Genomic DNA, 16,571 nt, shown 5'->3' on the forward strand with positions numbered 1-16,571 from the left:
TAAAAAACAGAAAAGATGGGTAATTGTTTTTTTCTTCGATGAAGAAAATATTAGCTCCTTCCCCCTCCCCTGAATCTTTCCCCTTGCCTGCTTTTCCCCTTACGTATTTGTGCTTATTGTTTATCTTGACCTTACAAGTAACTATGTTGCCACGTTCTAATAACTGTGTAACCTTTGTAACGATGTAACCTGTAACTGATCTGATGCTCATGTAATGCGCTCTGATACCTACGGGTCTAGCCAGCGCTATATAAAACCTTTAAAATAAAAAATTAAAATAAATAAAAGGTCCCACTGAGGCATGATGAAAGGGACCGGTAAAAACATATTTACAAGCCCCTTAAAAAATCTATTTATAATAGGAGATTTAAATAAAGAGGGCTGGTCTGGCAGCCTCAAGACGGCCGGCAGGGCCAAAAGGTAACCTTTGAGAGTGCCCAGAGCAGTGCCCTGCTGGGCAAGGGTCAAAATAAAGCGACAGACTTGAAAGAGGGAAGCACAAAGAGGATCTATTGATCTTTCTGCACAATATTTAACAAACTTGTGCCACCGGCAGGCTTGCACTGTTTTGGGACAGGAATGTCTGGCTGCCAAAATAACATTACAGACTTCGGAAGGAAGGTTGAATGCCGTCAACAGCGCTGCTCAATCTCCATGCAAGAAGGCATTGAGTTGATAGGTCCGGAAGAGGACCTTCCCCTGCTGCTGCGACACAAGATCCTCCTGAAGGGTCAGCCGATCCGAGAATAGATGCTCAGTTGGAGAAGCTTGGGATACCAGACTCTCCGCGCCCAGTCCGGAGCCAAAGGATGACTTTGGCCTGGTCGCTCCAGATCTTCTTTAGCACTCTGGACAGGAGTGGTATTAGCGGAAAAGCGTACAGGAGGCCTGAGCTCCACTTGCGACGGAAAGCGTTGTCAAGCAAGAGCTGCCCAGGAAACTCCAGCGCACAAAACTGCTGACACTGTACATTATCTGTGGAGGCGAACATATCTAACCAAGGCTCTCCCCACTGCTGAAAGAAACCTTGCACCACCTCCGGATGGAGACACCGTTCATGACCTGCTAGGCATCGATGGCGGTGTTTGTCCGCTCTGGTGTTCAGAGAACCTGCCAGGTGCTGAATCACCAGGGATATGTCCTTCTGTTTCAGACAAATCCAAAGATGCAGGGCTTCTTGACAAAGGTTCCACAAACCCCCCCTTTCCCCCCCAAGTTTGTTGCATTACCACATGGTGATGGAGTTGTCTGTGAACACCAACGTCCTATGATCTCCACCGCTAACAAATGGCTGCCCCATCCCAGAAGTGACACATCTGTCAGTACTGTTTAGTGTGGTTGAGGAAGGGAGAGGGGTATGTCTCTGACCCAATGCAGTCTGTTAGCCACCACTGAAGGTCCTGTTCAGTTCTCTTTCCTGAGACCTGTACCATGTCAGAGAGATTCCCCCGATGCTGCTCCCACTAGAATTTCAAGTCCAGGTGGAAGTGGGAGACGACAGCCTGGGGCGAACTCCCCTCCAACATCCAGTCGTCGAGGTAGGAGAAGACTGGCAACCCTGATCTGTGCAGATGAGCTGCGACCACCAACGTCACCTTGGTGAACTCCCGAGGAGCACTGGTAAGGCTAAAGTGGTGAACTGAAAGTTCTTGCGGCTTACCTTAAACCACAGGTAGTGCCGATAGAGAAGCAGGATGGGAATGTGAAAACAGGAGTCCTGCAAGTCCAAAGCTACCATCCAGTCTCCGGGGTATAAGGCAGACAAAACTGGAGCCAGAATGAGCATCTTGCACTTTTCCTTTCTGAGGAAGTAGTTGAGGGTTTGCAGATCTAGGATGGGACGCAGGCCCTTTTCGTTTTTCAGGACCAGAAAGTAGCAGGAATAGCAACCACAGCCTTCTTAAGGTGCCGGAACCTTCTCCATGGATCCCTTGACCAAGAGAGTCACAACTTCCTTTTGAAGCAAAATTAGATGATCCTCATCAGCAGGTAGTAAGTTAGAGCCATGGAGGGATGGGTAGTCTTGAAGGGGAGGGCATAGCCCCTTCAGACTATCTGAGGAACCCACCTGTCTAACGTAATGTTCTGCCAGTGGCAAAGATGGTGACTGATCCTGCCACCAACTGGCCTTCCAAGATCTTGCAGAGCTGGAATAGGAAAGTTTGGAGGCTGAGGGTGCCGTGGGGTGGAGGACTGACCAGACCTCTGGCTGCCTGATCCACAGAACCGCAACGAGCTGCACCCAAGGGCCGAGCAGAGGTTGTTGGACTTGCGCAGTCTTGAAGCTTGAATAGGGCTGGCGCGGCTGCAACCCCCTTCTGTAGCCACAAAGAGCGAAAAGAAGATGAGGGGAATGTGGCCACTGAAAAGCCCAATGAGTTGGCTGCAGCCCGGGAGTCCTTAAAACACTCCAGCGCCATGTTTGCTTTAGCTCTGACGAGATGGGTGCCATCAAAGGGCATGTCCATGAGAGAGGCCTGGACGTCTCCTGAAAAGCCAGAAGACCTTAACCAGCTGTCTCACAGCTTCTGTTGTTGAAATTGCTCTGCCCAGTGACTCAGTGGTGTCGAGTACACAATGACTGGTGGACTTTGTTGCATTTCTCCTGTCTGACAGTGCTTGGGAGAGGATTGTCCAGGCCTCCTCCGAAACATGTGGCAATAAAAGTGTGGGAATAATGTCCCAATAAGCATGCAGTGTTCACTGACCGCAATGTCAAGCTGGAGGAAGAAAACAGTTTCTTACCCCAACTATCCAGCCTCTTGGATTCCCTATGGAAGGAAGGGAACACACCTTGAGATTTAGAGGCTTGTACTACCAAGCTCTCTGGGTAGGGTGGTTGGTGAGGAAAGATGGGTCACCCGGTGTAGGGCGATAGTGGTGGGTAATTGTCCTATTCACAGGAGTCCCTGTACTGGGCTTGGACCAGGTGCACTGTAGGACATCAGTTAAGGCCTTGTTGAAAGGCAGCAAGGGTTTTGATGAGGAGACACCAGGCTGCAGGACCTCCGTCAAGATGTTTGTCTTGACTGCCACAGAAGGGAGCATAAGGCCTAGGACCTCGGCTGCCTTTCGCACTACCATTGAGTAGGATGCTCCCTTGTCTGTAGCCACGATAGGGGAGAAAGCAGGCCATAATCTGGAGAGGTGTCCAGACCACTTGCCTCACCCAGGTCCTCATACCAGATCGTGCCGTGGTAGGGCTGGTCTTGTAAAGGGTCCAGCGACACCTCCCAATCTTCCTTTTAGAAATGAGGTTGGCACCGCTGGAGGGCATGTGCGGCACCGGGAGTCTTGGCATCTGGACTGGCGCCATGGAAGGTACAAGCGTACGACCGGCGTCGGTCCGGATCCATAACCGGATCCATGGGGATTGGAGTGGGCATCAACGTTGGGGCAAGAGCTGCTGGCAAGGAACCTGATGGAGCCTCCTCTAAGCCTACGGGGCCTAAAGGTGCACAGGTAGGGTCAGGCCGCCCAAATATGAGGCACATAGGGTAAAAAAACTCCTTGAGCTAGGCAGGGGTCAATCCAGTTCCTGAGAAAGCTGGGAAATGCAGAGTCGACCCAGGCACAGGTTCTGAGGAATGAGGCCTAGAATACCGAGGCTCCTCCACCACGTCCGCTGACGGACTGGGAGAAGTTGAAGCGTGCTTCGGCTTTTTATGTTTTTTATGCTTCTTACCTGATTGACTCGTAGACTTAGGGTGGGAGGACGAAGACTTGGGGCTCCCGGACCTGTCCCCCAACCTTCCTTTTAACCGGGACCATGAACAAGACCACCAGGGCAAATGATGCTATGCCAAGAGCCGGGCCGCAAGCAGCTTTAGGGACTACACCATCAAAGCTTTAGGAGCCAGCACCCAGCAGTCAAAGCACGACTTGGGAGTCGTGGTCACGCTCCAGACACCATAGACACACTAAACATGGATCCATCATGGACACAGTATGGTGGCAGGTGCCGCACGGTTTGAATCAGACACTTTCTTGAATGTAGTGAAAAAATCTTCACACCAATAACCATCTGACAAAATGTGGAAAAAAGTCTGTTAAAAAGTGGCAGAGGGTAGCTCTCTTCACGGATCTGGCTGGCTGGCACGCAAAGAAATTATATGAGATCAGCGCGCCAGTGTGGCGCCTATATAGGTGAAGCGGATGTCACAATGGCGGCGGTATCGCCAACAATGTCACAGGGAGCCGAATGACACCACCTGAAGGGTATTACTGGAAGTAAAATCTTCAGTATCCAATCTGATGCCTGGGAAAATCAAAGGTAAGGAACTGCGGCTAGATGTCACTATCAGATAATCAGATATTATCATTTCTTTTTTAGGTTTTATAGAATGTAGAACATGTATCCCTAAGCAGATAAAAGCAGTTCTGGTTTCTAATGTATTCCTAAATAATGTTGTAGATGATTAAGAAGGAAAAAAATATCAGCAAAATATTCCCTGACTCGTCATTGCTGAAGGGGGAAAATGCTGCTTACCCTCAGAAGTTGTGGGCGGTGGCAAAGTGGTCAACCTGAGGGAAACTTCAAGTGTTGAAGAGCCACCAGGAAACCTTGGTGGTCAACTCCTTTATGCGTGAAGCATGACAAAGCCTGCCATATTAGCTGTCTCTAAAGTTTGCAGAAACAATTTCCCCCTTCACCTTCTACATGGCTAATGACAAGGTAGATGTTGTGACAGACAACTGATTCTTATGGGAATATCAAGACTATTATGTTCTCAATGTATATTTTGTCTTTATAGAGATAATGAAATTGTATTTATTTATATAGCACTTATCCCTTTTTGACAAGAAGCACGCTACTCCAGAACCTGAGGTGGATTAGTGGTGGATTAGTAAAAGGAAATATACGTTAATTTGAGTGGTGGACATGTGAGTCTGTTAGTCGGACTGAATCCGATAAAGGAGGGTTAGAGGAGGGAAGAGTCTAGAAAGTGTTATTTAGGAGATCATAGTAATACAATGAGGTTTCGGGTCAAAGGAGGGATAGAGGTGGGAAGAGTCTAAATTGGGTTATTAGGTGAGATCACAGTGGTAAAATAAGGTTTAGTATGAGTCAACGAAGGGATAGAGGAAAAATTGGGTTTTAGGTAGATCATAGCAGTACAGTGAGGTTTGAGATAAGTCACAGAGTGGTGGTAGAGGATATACTGAAAGAGGTATAGGATAAGACAGAGTAGTAAATTGGAAAGAGATGAAGGTTTTTGTTTTTTATATGAGGGTTTTAGGTCTGGGAGTGATCTTTTTATGTTCCCCTCCTATGACTATTAAGAGACACAAGCTTGGGATATTTGTAACTCTCAATTGCCAAATGTATTTCCTGTAGAGGAGAGTGCATGGAACTATATTTTTGAACATGGTCATCAGCCATCTGATGCTCTGGATTCGCCATGCTGATGTAGTGCTGTGGCTTTGAAGCCTCTGATGGCGGACCCCACTGTGCGGAGTGTGTTCAAACAATTCTGCTTGCTGGACACTTCAAACTCTAGGCACTGGATCCAAATAAGCCTGTTCTTCACACATAGGGAGGCAGAGATATCAGATGGATAAAAATGTGTTGCCCTTGCTGATATGGTTTGGCAGTCAATGTGGGTAGAACAACCAACAAAAAATGTAGGGTTTTACTTTGATAATACTGTCTACAATGCAAACCACAAAAAGGACTGATTGCCTCCTCAGCGGATGAAATAAAAGTAGGCATAAACAATGCCATGTTTGAAGTGGGAACAGCATTTTCACAAAATTGTCCATGGTAAACCTCTCCAATGAGAGAAACTACTTCAGCTCCCAGACGACACATATAAGTTGTTATCCTCTTAAAATATAAGTGAGTTTCAGCTTATGGACTTCGCAAGATGACTCAGAGGTAACAGGAGAGATAAGATGCTATTCCCTTGCATGGTGAGGATATTGGTCTTAACAGTATTGGGAACTACTGCACAGTTGGTTGGAAGGGTAGAGAAGCTTCTCTTGAGTTACTATTCAAGTATGGGCACTCGACCTTGAGGAAAAATCAAGTCTGAGACTTTAGATCAGGAATTGAAGGATTAGCATGCTAAAAGACAAACTATCTGCAGTGCTCTAGACAACACTAGGTTTGGGCCCTGGTAAGAAAAACCAAAGGACCTGTCTTTTTTTGCCATCACTCTGTTAGTACCATTGCTTAGTAAATATCCTGGTATATGAGGTACTGTTTCCAAACATCAGACAAAACAGTGATGAAAAGCATGCTTGAAGAGCTGTACATGAATCTTTCACCAACTGAACCACATGTTTAATCTGTCTGCCGAACGTGAAAAGGGAATGGCAAACTTGAATTGATCAGGGGCTGAGACTGCTACCATTCTTTAGTCGTATTTGCAATTCTGAAGAGTATCGCTCCAGGTGAAGAGTGGGGAGCCGAGGCACGGGAAATTGGCCTTTACATTCTGAGTTAGGTATGCAAAGGGAGAACCTGATGTTTAAACAGCATCTTGAAGTTTTGTTACTTCAGTCTGCAATAAAACACTACCACCCTTTTCTAGCTGCTTATACAGCTAGAGGACAATTTCTGTGAGACTGCGACTGAAAGCACAAGGCATGCTCTTCCCCGTGTGCCACACTTTCTTTTCACTCTAAAATCCATGAAAGAAAACTATTTATTTGTAACCTTTGGAATGACTGCAAATTTAACAGACTGGAGATGAGGCTGAGACTCCCTGCAAATGTTTTCCCTAGTCTGGTGTTTTTTACTAATACTGGGAACATTCCAAGTACATGTTTGGTACGTACACTTTATGATACCCGGAAGGAAGGCCTGGCCATCATAGTGGGGGTGGGGAGGGGGGAGGGGAGCGGGGGAACGTTTGCTGACCCTGTTTCGGGCATGGCATTTGAGCTGCTTAAAAAGTCTCTGACACCACAAAAACCATCATATTTTGCCAGCTAAATGTTGCTGACAGCTGCGCAGTGAGAGTGACTCAAAAGGTGAATGTTCTTCTTGAGCAGTATGGCCCTGCAGTGAAAGGGTGCCAATGCCAAACCAGCAGATTAAGGCCATGCAATGTCCTCCCCAAAACAGCTAACAAAATCTCTGCAATTCTTGCAGTTGGGGAGTATGTCTGAGGAAGCTATGATAAAAAAAATGCATGCTATTGTGTCATGATAGAATAGACAAAAAAAGCACTCGCACAAAAGCAACTGAAAAAGCAAGGTATGGTTTCCAGTGCTCACCAGTTGGTGGAAAACCTGTAATTGATGTCTGAGGCACACAAGTTAAGTGCGGCCAATAAATGGTCTAAAGGGAAGTTCCTCACACCGCTTGGTCACTCATTTTTACTCTATCTACTTGCATATTCCTCATCTTGGGAATGCTCCCAAGCACAATACTGGATCTGTAAACTTTGCAATAGCTCCCCTGTATGACAGGAGGCATTGCTTAGCTCCAGAGATATCTAAAGGACTTTCATCGGATGAGCTACGAAAGAGCCATAAAGGAAGCCACCTTGCTTGCTGACACCAGTTCCTGCCATTATTTCCACAACCTAAGAGGAGGAGACAAGATGATTGAACATTGGCAGAGTGAACAACATAACTAACTTGGGATAGTAATACTAAAATCTCAAAGATCATTCCTCTTAACAGGGGCGGGCATGCGGTTGACATAGTATCCACAAGAAATACTATTAACAATTGCAAGTAACTTTTCCTTCAGAATTGGTAAAAAAGAGGGCATCCATACAGTCAAACCAAACTGATGGGCACGTACCAGAATCGTTGACTTTTCCCCCAGCTTTTTGCCATAACAAACTGCGTCTTTTATCCGACACCATTGCAACTGAGATCTGTGGTGGAGCAGCAGAAGGTGTCCTTAATGTTGAAGCAACTTTGGGGTTGGGTCCGAATAGTTAGCCCTGTGTTGAAGCATGAACCACGGATTGAACCTCAGTTGAGGGGTCTGAAGGCTCCTTGGGGCAGGAAGGCACATCAGAGGGAGATTGAGCCAGCACTGCTGGATTAGAGGCCACCGCATGGTGTAAGTCAGCTGATGCTCTGGAAATAGGCCTAATTTCTCCAAGAACGGCAAAGGCTCCAAAGATGACACGGAAGGTGGATTTGAGGGCAGACACAGCGAACTTTCTGAACTATCCCTAGAACAGAAGCAACGTCAAAGGGATGACAGACATATCACATTTGTGATTTTTTTTGCAGGAGAATTTTTCCTTGTAGTCCTCCCTTTTACATGACTTACGTCTGGAAGGAGACCTCTAGTGGGAACAATTCTTGAGCATGAGCCATGCTGAAACGCGGCTTCCATCTTCTTGATCACCTTGGGAGTGCACAAGGCCGCACTCATCACAGGAGGTGGAGCTGTGCTTGAGGCCCAGATAACAAAGATAGACATCTGGGGGATCTGAGATTGACACCTGTTTAAGGCAGGAATGACACCACCTGAAGTATGTGACTTTAATGAGGACATGACCTTTACAGTACACTGCGAAAATAATATTAGAGGAGAAAATTGGTAAAAACAGAAGAGAGGAGGTCTGGGCCCAGATCAAGGTGCAGAAAAAATGGAAATGACATCAGGGCACAAGGTGGTATCTTCTATGGCTTAAGGACGCCACATCCGAAGGAGGGCCTGGAGCCATTACTAGAGCCAGGCGAGGCCACAAGTTGGCAACTGGGGAGCTATTGGAAAGTTTCAGAATCGAGTATTGCACCTGAAAATATTTGTAGGTAGAACATGAATTTGGTTAAGGAAGGTGCTGGATACAGGAGCACTACACTTCTGTTTTGGGGAGGCTGAGCTTTTTCAACAAATGGCTTGAAAGTCCCCATTATAGCTGTCAAATAAGTTACAAAATCTATAATCCTACAATCTGTTCTAGTGCCTTTACCAGGCAATGTGACAAAACATTGTAACACAACTCTGTCACTGTTTTTGCTATGAAATAGCCACAGATGTAGCTATATTACACTGCAAGACAGTGAATCACATATTCTACAAGCTAATGCGATATAAAATTTGAGGGCTGCGGGTTAGAGAGGAGCTTGCTATAACACTCAATTAAGCATTTTTGCACGATTATGAACAATATTGAAACTTTGTCGGAGTTACATGTTTAAACCCATTAAAAACTAGAAGTGTCCATAAAAATAACCGTTTGGTAAAAATACATTTTAGTAAAGATATTTACTAACAGGCTAAAATGCACAAAATGTATTTTGTTATTTTAGGATAAAATTTTTTTTTTATTTTGAATGTTATTGTACCTACCGTGTACTGGCTTCCAAAGAGTACCAACAATACCTGGATTTAAACAGAACAACCTACCATGCTAAGCACAGCAGAGCAAGGAAGTCTGATATTTTCAAGCCCATTTTCGTTTATAAAAATGTTACTTTCTAGAAAACGACTTGACGGAACTACGATATAATTAAATTGCACACATAGCGTGTCTTCAGGTGGCCACATGGTTTTAAATAACATCCGGCTACTAAATGCATTAGTATTGGATAGAAGTATTGACAACATGCCTATCACAACATTGTTTTTTACATTGGGTAATACGTGTTATAAATGTGTTATTTTCAATACTTACTGTTAATTCAGGTTTTGTGTTTGTACAGCAGACAAAACAGTCCAGACTAGAACTGATGAAAATCTGTTAACCAACTGAAATGCACGATTTTGAGGTGTGCAGAATATGGAGGGGAACAGGTGAGCAGATCCAACATGTCTGGGCTCTGGCTTTGCATCGGGGGCAGGTATACCGACATAAATGATAGCCTGAAATTTTGCATTACAACACAAAGAATCCCAGTGTCATGCTGCTGGAACCATTCATGCAAAACTTGCCTTTAAGAACACAAAATGATCAGAGGACGTGCAGTTTTTCCCAGCTGTTTTGACTGGAATGGCGGAAATAAAAAGACCAATTTGTATTATATAAAAGAAGCCATTTAAATTAGCTGATTCTATGGCCCACATGCATCAAGCATTTTTGGAGTCGCAAACGGTGCGATTCCTTTAAATCGTCCGTTTGCGATTCCAAAAGTGCTGTTTGGGATGCATCATGCTATTTTAGAAATTGCAACTATTCTTCCGATTTCTAAAATTGCGATAGCATATAAGAAATCGCAATTTTGCGATTTCTTAAATGCTATGCATCATTTCAAAAAAATGTGCGATTTTTCAAATTGGAAGTGCAAATTACCACGAAGTTCAACCTCGTGGTAATTTGCGAAATTGTTTAAAAATGCACAAAAATGCATTTTTTAAACTGTTAAGTTACAGACACACATGTCCTTAGGACATGTGTGTAGTAACTTATACTGAAAAGTACATTTCATGGGTGCAGGGGGGGGTCATTTGGACCCCCCTCTCCACCCTTGAAATGCATTGATGAATTGCATTTTCAAATTGCGAATTCGCAATTCCCATTCATTCCTATGGGCATTTTGGCCCATAGGAATGAATGGGAATTGCGAATTCGCAATTGAAAATTCGCATTTTTAATGCGATTCGGTAAAAATAGCGATTTTTACAGAATTGCAAAAAAAAAAGCGAAAATATTCATGCATAGGCTTTTGCGATTTCTAAATTGCGAATCGCTATTTTTCGCAATTTAGAAATCGCAAAAAAGCCGATATTGATGCATGTGGGCCAAAGTGCTGGTTCAGCCAGTCCTTTTAGCAGTATTCAAGCAATCAGAATCGGTATGCCTTTGTAGTGGCAGTTTTCAAGCTACAATGGACAACCCTATTCTAAATTGAGACAATATTTGTAATCTTGCCCATTTTTTGGCCTTTAAGTAATATTAGATAGTGAGTCTTGGAACAAAACAGAAAACCAAAATCAAGTACTATTCCTCTGACTGTAATGCGTACACAATTTATAAACACAACATTATAATGCCTGAATTCAAAACACGGGCCCTGGAAAAACTGCTAAAGATTCTTTAAAATGTACTAGATAACACGTGACGACGTACTTTCATCTCCTACATGTAAAGGATACATCAAAATATCCCCCTAGGGCAAAAGTCTATCAAATGTTCTTGGGTTTACATGATGAATCTTTAAACATTTTCAGGGTATGGTGACCCCCACATCAACGCAAAATACACTCAGAACGTGGACACTGAACATATCTGCAATGGAAAGTTAGAGAATCCTTACCAATTTTATTGCCCCTCTGCCACTTGAAGGTCACTTTCCTGAGTCCGACATGCATAACATTGTCGTAAGATTTGGGAGTGTTGCAGACTTGACCGATAATATTTTTACTCCTCATGTTCCGGTACCGTTCCTCCTCGAAGAGTTGGACTGACTTCTGGACAGCATCCATTGGTCTGTGTTTTGATGCAGTGTCTGTGGACAAAGAAGCGAGCACACCACAATCTTTTACTTTAAAAGTCGCATACATCCTTGAACACACTTAGCAGATGCAACAGAAGATGAGGATGTTATTTTATTCACCCAAGTTCAGGCACAAACAGACTACCCTAATGATGACTACGTTGCCACCGTATGTTCATATCAAATTCAGGAGCACACGATCTCAGGTGGATTGGTTTTAAATCGCAACAATGACTTAAGTTGCATTTTATTTAGTGGACGCTTAAAAATCTGTGCTGTGCGCGAGACTGTTCATTTTATGAAATCTGGGAAGTCATCTCGTTCACAAATCTTATCAATACTACTGGAAGAACATCACCACCTAGTGGACAGAACGGTCAAATGTACCAAAGTGTGTGTGCTGTGAGTTTAAAACCCGTGCGGCCTAAACACGCACCGTTCACCTGAGCTGTATGCGTCGAATATCTTCCTCACCATTCAGTGTCCTAGTTACTTCCTGCTACCTCTTGTATTCACCAAATCCCTTAGAGTATGCGGTTTTTAAGCCTGTCTGGCGCCTAGAGAATGTACACGTTGAGGAGCCCTAGTCAAAAGTATCCATCAATAAAGGTTTCAGTCTATGGGGCAATGAGGTAAGTCTGCAGTGGTTGTAACAACCCAAATAAAGTTTTAATGACTGAAAAGTCTGCAGTGGAGTCCGTCTCACTCAGCTCGTGAAGGATGACACTACTTAAACCATGATGTCTCTGGAATGAACCAAGCACTTAGAACTGGGGACAACGTGCACTGCAAGTATCTAACACCACCACGTTTACAGGAAATTACAAGGTTAAAGGGCGCTCAATGGTGGCGACCTGTTGAGAAATGGCTTCCTGTCGGGTCGGGTGGGGCGTGCAAGAAACACACCAGGTTAGGGCAAAAGGGACATGGGACAACACAAGCATCCGTCGCTTCCCTCCACTATACCGGAGTGATAGTTAAGAAGCTAGGATCTCAAATATAGCGGATGGAGAAGTTGAGATAAAACCGATAAATCTAAATTTAAAAGCAATGAAAGAAACCCGATGAACACAGCCTGGCTAAACTATCAGGCTTAATTTACGCATAGAAAAAATAATATTGAATTTATACAAACTCTTAAGACCTAGACCTCCCTTTAGTCTCGTTTAGAATTGGAGATCTTACTCTTCAATGAGCAAAAAAAGTAAATGCATCTCATGTTCAAAGTGAGTCTGTCATAAAAAATGAACTTGCAGATCTTCAAAGAACATAATTAATCCAGTCCACTAACGAAATATAATGTAAAGGTGCACTTCATATGTGGTTCTTCATAATAAATGCTAGTAATATAAAAAAAAAGATGCACTTCATGTTTTCTTACCCCTGGTCTGATTGATAAACGTCTGCAGCTCCCAACTCCTTCGATTGGAACCAATGGGATCTCCTTTGGGGTAAGAGGGCTCTGACGGAACAATAAGAGACCATTTACAAGTGATTGTTTTCCTTAGATGAAGAGCTGAAGCATTTTACATTTCCAACATATTTTATTTATGACTAAAAGCAAGAATGTGTCACAGTGTCAAGGCCGAGACCCATACGAACTGGGTGCTTCTCAGCTCTAAGGGTAAGATGCACATCTTTGTAAACACTTCATTGCTGACGGGAGCTTCTGTTGATTTGCAGCCAGCACTTTCAGGTCTGGAGCAGCACTTGCTAGTGCACGTTTCTACCGAATGCGATCGTGCTCATAGTACAAATAGGTGGGCTGAACTGTAGCTCCAAGAGTTAACCTAGATTTAACAGTTCATGAAAAAAAACTATCACCTCAACTGTTGCAGTGGCCTGCTGCTAGAACACTTTAACTGCCAATGCACTGCTTTTGCAGCAGACACAATGCTTATAAGCTGCAAGTAAGTACATTTGAACGTGACACCAGGTGAGAAGAGTGGCCCGCTCTATTTGAGAGGCGGAAGTAGTATGTGGCAGTGAGTTGAATCCAATTAAAGCTGTATCTAGACGAAATTCAGTGAGAGGAGATAGTGGGGTGAAGCAAACCAGCACAGCTGGCCTACATCAAGCTGGTGTGCCCAAGCAAAGTTTCAGATAGGCGTATTTTGTTTCAAGTGAGATGGCTTTACATACTTAACTCCAGAAGCTAGGGAATATTCCTATTAGAACAGCTGGGAGAGGAGCTACTCCTTGTCCTTTGCAGGTTTAAGGTGGCAAGAAAGGGCATGTTTATAAAGGGGTAAGGGGACACGGCTCGGTCATGGCAGGAGATGAAGTTAAGGAAATTGAAGGCCACAGAAATCTTCCAGGTGGATGCCACAAGAAACTCTGTCATAGAAAGAGCATGTTGATGTGTGTATTTGTCTATGAGTGGCATGTTAATAAGTGCTGTTTTATATGTTTTGTCTTTTACAACTATGATTTGCAGTGCTATCTGCAGCTAGATCCCCAAAACGACCAGGGTGCCTCTCTGGGCATCAAGATGAAATTTAAAGACAAAATGTACACTTTACGCAGTCTCTTTACATCAAGAGTTTCTACACATACAGACAGGCAACGGGTGCATCTTATTTCATATAGCATTCAGTTCCATTAATGCTAGACTTTCTAGGAAAAAAGATTATTCAAAAACAACAACTCTCATTATGGACTAACTGGCGCTCGCATCAACACAAAAGATCCAAAGCAGGTACTGTGTAGATGTGCTGTGATACATCAGTAGACACATTAGATTTAGAAGGAATGATACCTTCTGATAATACTTCTTCCTTTCAGACGTATTCTCCCTGATCCAGTTAGTCTACCACCACTCCTGTAGGCTTGTAGCTGGATTGGAAAATATGGTATCTTACCTATACCCCACTTTGCCATTACCGTGCAGGTAAGTTCCACTCAGATAAGTATATATGTATTACAATAGGTTACCATACAAAATAGGTATGTTTGGGTTGCTAATAACTTTTGGGCTGTTTGATGTATTTTCACAAAAATTGCAGCCCATCCACCTCAGCTCCTTGCTGGAAAGTTTTGGGGCGAATCACCCCAAGTGAAGGCTAAGATGGGGGGAGGTGTCCCTAAACACACATTTCCCATGCCATTTCTGTAGAGATTTTGTGAACAGTGTTACCGCCAAAACAGCTAAATGGAATTACACCAAATTTGGCAGAAGGCTAAATCTTTACACAGGAAGCATGCTTTTGTGATTTGGTGGAAATCTGTTCAGTATTTTAGAAAAATGAGAGTTCAAAATGTATGTCTATCTAGAATTGGTCTGTTGGAGCCCCACTGGCATGCAACATCAAATAACAGAGTCATCTTTTTGGCCGAGGGCCTTTTTTCCAATTGGCCACCTTGCTCTGGAGGTGTTGGGGTTGTGAGATCCCGTGGGAGCCAGCATAACTCACTTCCTCCTGAAAGACCCGAATGACCACTGGGTCCCATTCTGGATCCGCAGTAGTCCCGCAGGAATCAGAAAACTATTTTAGGGGGTGAGTGTGTGGTGGGTTGGCTGCATACAGGATATTGAGCCCTCGGGTACCCCACAACGCACATGGTGAAAGGCCGTTCGCAGCTGGGGATGGCCGTCTGAGTTGGGTTAGGCACAGGTTCCACAATGCTAGCCAACATACATCATATTACAGCACCCCAAGCCCTGCCCCTCACTTTCTTTTGTATCACTGTGATACCGCGCTACTGCCACAAAATTACACAGGGGACCATGCTGAGCGCCGCTGTAGAATCACAGTACTGTCACGTAATGGATAAATAGGACATTTTAATTTGACCCTAAGGGGTGTACTCTGGGACTGACCCACAAGAGACAGAGGTCAGCATACCATTATCCTGCAAATGTATTGCTTACTTTTGCTTTTTTGTTGACACAGTGACTAACCGCCTTCCCCCCTTCGAGTCATAAAATGGAAGTCGGAACTTATTCTCCTCATGTTGTGGCCAGCCAATCTGATTGCTTGTTTTGAACTTAAAGCACCAATGTAGTAGTGCGCTGCTAGATAACTATACATTTTGAACTTCAATTACTCAAAAGCAGCGAACAGATTTACAACAATTCACAAATGCAAGCTTTCTGGTATGAAGACCTAGTTTTCTGCCAAAGTTAGGGAATTCTGTTCAGTGGTTTTGCCTGCAGCTTTGTTTCAAGTTCCTATGGAAAATTACATTGTGAAAATGTGTTTGGGACATCCCTCCCTTTCTCAGTCCCCACTTGACAGATCACCCCAAAACTTGGCAGGAAGCCACTGAAGTGAATAAAACCTTTTTTGCAAAGATTCATGAAGAAGATTTGTCCAACGGTGCAAATATTGTGAGAAAACCAAAAGTCAATTTCCTACAGAAACCAGGTCCTGACTAGATCTACACAGTGGCAATGATCACTGTGCAATATATATTTACACAAATTCACTGAAAAAACAAAGGTTAAAGTATCTTTATAGTTGGTGAAATTTTCAGTGACCACGTAACACTATGAACAAAAAGACAAAAACACAGACATTCACCAGTTATAGATATAGTTATCTCAAGTAATTTATAATTGATGAGAAAACTAAGCATGGCGGAGGCACGAGTTACAGTCACCTTTGGTTACAAGTTATAGTTTCTTGACAACTTGTGTTCAACATGTTCCACACAAGTTTTTAGGCTCTGTAGAAAAAGTTTGCAATAGAGCAAAGATTCTACATACAACATATAGAGGGTCTGAGTAGGAGGTTGGCGGTATCGCAGCGGGCCGCCCCATGCCAACCCCCTACTGTGAGACCACCAAACCCATAGTCTGACCACCTGCCGTATTCCGATTGGAATCCAAGTCGGGCGGTCATAGCAGTCCCACGGCAGTGGGTATTTAAGGCACCAAGGTGTGCCTTAGACCAGTCATGTCCGGCCTGGCTCGCAATGGGGGATAGGAGGATCGCAAAAGGGGGGGGGTCCATTTAATAATTTAAAAAACTAAAAAACTTACCTTTTCGCCGTCCGGGTCCCGCTTCCTCCTCTGGCAGGAACAGGAAGCAGACAGCCAGGAACAGGAAGCAGGCAGCCAGGCTCCCTCCCCTAAGCCAATCACTTATGACATCATCTGCGGAGTTCCCCAAAGATCGTCACTAAGCCTGACGCTCTTCAACATCTACATGGCCCCCATCGTCAGATAGCACTGTATCCTACACCAGCAACACCCAGCCCATCCTCTCACTAAC

At 44.1% G+C, this 16,571-nt stretch overlaps 1 protein-coding gene across 3 annotated transcripts in view; it reads right to left on the bottom strand.

Moving 5' to 3' along the window:
- Nucleotides 1–16,571, bottom strand: part of MAP3K4 (mitogen-activated protein kinase kinase kinase 4) — a 502,654-nt gene that overhangs the window by 68,623 nt on the left and 417,460 nt on the right. For all 3 annotated transcript variants that reach the window (XM_078648714.1, XM_078648713.1, XM_078648715.1), the window contains 2 exons: nucleotides 12,737–12,817; nucleotides 11,176–11,367 (listed from right to left, as the gene is read on the bottom strand). In XM_078648714.1, coding sequence (XP_078504840.1) covers nucleotides 11,176–11,367; nucleotides 12,737–12,817 — 273 coding nt within the window. The remainder of the gene's footprint in view (nucleotides 1–11,175; nucleotides 11,368–12,736; nucleotides 12,818–16,571) is intronic.

Source organism: Lissotriton helveticus, chromosome 6 (assembly GCF_964261635.1).
Source record: "Lissotriton helveticus chromosome 6, aLisHel1.1, whole genome shotgun sequence".
Classification (NCBI taxonomy): Eukaryota; Metazoa; Chordata; class Amphibia; order Caudata; family Salamandridae; genus Lissotriton; species Lissotriton helveticus.